This window comes from Aptenodytes forsteri, unplaced genomic scaffold (assembly GCF_000699145.1).
Source record: "Aptenodytes forsteri isolate BGI_AS27 unplaced genomic scaffold, ASM69914v1 Scaffold15, whole genome shotgun sequence".
Classification (NCBI taxonomy): domain Eukaryota; kingdom Metazoa; phylum Chordata; class Aves; order Sphenisciformes; family Spheniscidae; genus Aptenodytes; species Aptenodytes forsteri.
The window spans coordinates 4425373-4429453 of NW_008795129.1; the positions used below are offsets into that span (position 1 = coordinate 4425373).

A 4081-nucleotide genomic window follows, 5' to 3' on the forward strand; every position below is an offset into this window, starting at 1 on the left:
GTGAGCGCGGCTGAGCCGTGAGCCTGCCGGGCAGCGGGCAGGGCTGCTTGCATCCGTGGGGAGGGCATCTCAGCCGAAAGCACCCGTGTGCCCAGCCCCGGCCCGTGGGGATGCGCCCCGGGGGGGGGATGCTGAGCCTCTCCGCTGAGCCTCCCTGTCCATCCTGCACAGCAGCCTCCCGTGCTCTGCCTGAGCTGAGCTCCTCGGCTCTCACCAGGTGCACGCTGGGGTAACGGGTGCAGATGTATCCTGATTCCCAGTGGAAAGGGAGCTGAACCAGTCGAGAGGTTTAAAGTTTCAGCGCCAGAGCTGCCCGTCCCCGCTGAGGGGTCTGCAGCGGCCAGCCCTCTGCGGATCCTGGCCTCCCGCTCGCCGCGGCCGCCATGCCCGTCCCCGGCTGCCTCTCGGCCAGCTCTTGGGCTAGCTGGGAGAGGAGATGTTGGGAAGATACAGGCTGGAGAGAGATCTGCTGTCTTGGCGTGGGGAGGAGAAAGCAAGTCCCAGCACTGGTGCTGACATCCGTTTCCCTGCCAGTGGGGAAGTTGCTTATTTTCCTGTTTCCGCATTGCCGGTGAATACTGCCCCATGCCATGGCTCTCCCTCCGCGTGCTGATCCCTGCCTGCGTGGTGAGCAGGGCTGGCTTGCTGCCTGCCCCAAGGGGAAGAGATCCGCGCCCGCAGGCTCAGCTAGCTCTACCCCAAAAGAAGCTGTGAACGCTGATGTGGTAGTGATACCACAGGCAGAGTGGAAACCAGGGAGAGTGAGAGACGGCAAACGGCTGGCTGGTGCTGAGAGGGGTTTTCTGAGGGCGCACAGATACACAACTGGAGCCGATGGTTCATAACATAACAGCAAAGCAGCTGATTTACAGGCCCTAGAGGAGAAAACCAGAAGATCAGTGGGTGGCTGGGGTTTGCCAAAACCAACTTGATAGCCACAATGGGAGTAAAGGCATTTTATGCAGAGAGATACGAATGTCTTCGCGGTGCTCAAGGGCAGGCTGTCGGGGAGGGGAAGGCTTGGACAGCTTTCAGGGAGAAGGGATTTCTCTCTGCCACGCTTGCAGGTCAAGGACTTGGTTTCCAGGAAGTGTCTCAGAACAAAGTCCCTGTGAACCCTGTGTGAGAGGGACTTGGCAGCCCCTTGCCAGACCCTTGCCAGTAGCTGTTGGGACTCCTGGGATGGAGCAGAGCACAGGATTTGTGCAGAAAGCAAGGTCAGGTATTTAGGGCCATCATTTGCAGGCGTTAGCAGGCCCCAGGGGAAACAAAAAGCACAGGGAATAGTATGTTAGAGGAGCAGCCAGCTGGGTGGCTGGAACACGTCAGCTGTACACCAGGGCGGTTCGGAGCAGAGCTGTGCTTGTGCCGCCTCCTGCGTTTCTGGAGCACCCTTTCCCATGGCTGCTAAACACTCCCGCTGCAGACAGACTGACGGACGTTTCCCTCCCGCCCGCAGGGCATTGGCTCTGCAAGTCAGCCGGCAGTCACGGGAGGAAAGAAAATAGCACCTGCATTACTAGGTCATGTTCAAGGAGCTGCAGGCATGGAAGAACGGCTTTAACTCGTGCCGCTTGCCGGCGGCTGGCCCTTAATTGAAGCAGTCTGGCTGGCACGGGGAAGCTGCGCCATCCGGCAAGGGTGCCGTGGCAGTGCTGCGCTCCAGGGCAGGGAGCTGGTGCTGCTCCGGGCAGTGCGTCGCAGGCGGGTTGCTGCTCTTTCCCCCTGTTCCCAGCAGTGCCTGGAGAATCCTTCCTGAGCCCTAGGAAGGTCTGAAGATAAGGAGGAATTAGCCCAGCAAAGGGGGGCTGCAGTGTGTGTGCAAGCCCAGGGTCCAGGCCAGATGCTCTGGGGTACCATGGAGCAGGGGATGCTACTGATGGCAGGAGGGGGATGGGTCCTCTTCTGGGATGTATGGGGGATAAAAGCTGAGTGTGCTACTCTCCTAGGGGAAACCCGGGGTCCTGGGGGCCTGAAGGGCACGGCTGCTCGGTACAGGAGGCAGGACTTACCTCGAGAGCAGGTCTGAGGTTGCCTGAGGTTGCTCTTCCAGGAACAAGGAAGTGGGGGACTACGCTCTAGCTCTGCTCAACGAGCAAGGTGGGCTTCCTCTAACGCGCACTGTGCAAGTGTGTAGGTATACAGCCAGCAACCTCGCAAGTGAGCCAGAGCTGCGCGCGCTGGGGAGACGCAGGCGCAACCCCATGATATTCCTTAGTCATGCTGTTTGCTGCAACAAGTGGAAGTGTCCGTGGCAGCGATGAGTGAGCTGTGGAAACCCCTCTAGAGGGGATGGGGCTGATGGCACTGGAGAAGGGGAGCTGTTCTGTTCAAGGGGCACAATCTGTTCTTCTCCAGCATCTTTGGGCCTGGGCTCCCCCAGCCAGGCTCAGCGGGTGGGGTTCGAGGTGGCTGTTCCCCGCACACTGAGGAAGGATATTTGTCCCCTCCTTCACCTCTCTGGGAAATCTGTGCCAGCAGATGAGGTGGCTGGCTGGTGGTGGTGGCAGACTGAGGCTGCTCAGGTGGGATGTCCGGCGGGATCCTGACAGCAGGCAGTGCGTGCTGCTTCCCACAGGCCAGCTGGGGTTGTGTCCGTGCTCCCAGGCTTTCGGAAGCCCCTGCAGAACAGCAGGAGGAAAGTCCCACCTCGCTTCACAGTGCTGGATCTCCACCTTCACCCTCCTTGCACCCCCCACTGCACCTGCAGGTCCCTTGGACCCCACGTCCCGGGCTGCACCATTGTCTGGGCTGCATCCTGCAGTTAGGCTGGGCAGGGGCTGCCGGAGGGCGGCGTCGTCGGGGCGGGCCGCGGGGCAGCCCCTTTGGAGGACTTGAGTGGCTGGAAAATCTCCTTGAAAAGGCTTTTTCTGAAGAATATGAGTCACGCACGGGTTGAACAATCCCCAATCCCCCCTCAGGCCTGGGGCCACAGGGCAGCCCCTTTGGAGGACTTGAGTGGCTGGAAAATCTCCTTGAAAAGGCTTTTTTCAGCTTCTGAAGAATATGAGTCACGCACGGGTTGAACAATCCCCTTCCTTCCCCTCTTCTCCCACACACCCAAAATCCCCTGAGCGGGACCTGCAGCAACCACTGATTCAGAAATTCATGGTATGAGGGCACCGCGGAGTCAGATACATTTTTTTTTTTCGTTTTTTTCTTTCCATTGCTTAGCGAGGAGAAGAAATGTGGAGCAAGAGAGTGTGCCCGGAGGCTCTGCTCTGATCCTGCCCCTTTGCTAGAAGTCTCCGGTGGTTTCCCGCAGTCAGGCAGACCTTGACCCCAGCGGGACCCCTGTCTGCAGTAGCCAGCAGTCCCCGTGGCAATGCTGGGGCTGGACGGGTTGCTGAGACCAGCGTCTTCCTCCCCGGTGAGTAGGATGGTGTGAGCGCTGTGCGTGGCGGAGAAGGGGCTGTGCTGCTAGCGGTGCCTTGCTGGGGTCGGCGGGGAGCATGCAGCGCCGAGTGCTGGGGCGGCGGGAGATGCTCACACGGGGGGCTCTGGGGCTGCCGCTCCCACTTTGAAACCAGATGCTTCCTAGCAGGAAAGAGGGAATGGGAACACGGATGGCAAATGCCTCTCTTAGGCCACCTCTGTGGGAAGGATGTAGGGGCTGCCGTGTAAGTGGAAATTGGGGCAGCGGGGGAGTGGGAAAGCAACCCCTTTGGGTGCCTGGCGAGGGGGTGCCATGCACCTGCTTCGGTCTGCAGAGTCCTGACAGCTTCCCCTGGCCAGGGGGGAGACACCGGCCTTTGGGGCAGCACTTTGGGTCCAGGGGGGCTTGGAAGAGGCATCCCTGTGCGGGAGGTGCATCATCAAGGTGAGATGATGCGGGGTAGGGACCTGGGAGGCCCCAGGGGCTGCCACCGGGTTTTATGGCACGTTCCGGTTGGTTTCAGCCATGCTGCGCTGCAGATCTTGTTGGGAAAGGGCGCGATGGCTGGTCAACGGGGACCGGCGCCCGAAGCGGGGCAGGCGGCCGGAGGCAGCAGGGGGTAAACCCCTCCGTGCTCCCGGGGGAAAAGCTCGGGACCTTCGGGAGCTCCGGGGGTGCCAGGGAGCGCCCAGGCGAGAGCAGCCG

General features: G+C 60.8%; 1 protein-coding gene across 1 annotated transcript in view; it reads left to right on the forward strand.

Moving 5' to 3' along the window:
• The first annotated feature begins 3936 nt into the window (after positions 1–3936).
• NFKB2 (nuclear factor kappa B subunit 2) overlaps positions 3937–4081 on the forward strand; it is a 10385-nt gene continuing 10240 nt past the window's right edge. Inside the window, exon 1 of the mRNA XM_009277988.1 lies at positions 3937–3995. Within this exon, the coding sequence (XP_009276263.1) occupies positions 3937–3995 (59 nt within the window). The remainder of the gene's footprint in view (positions 3996–4081) is intronic.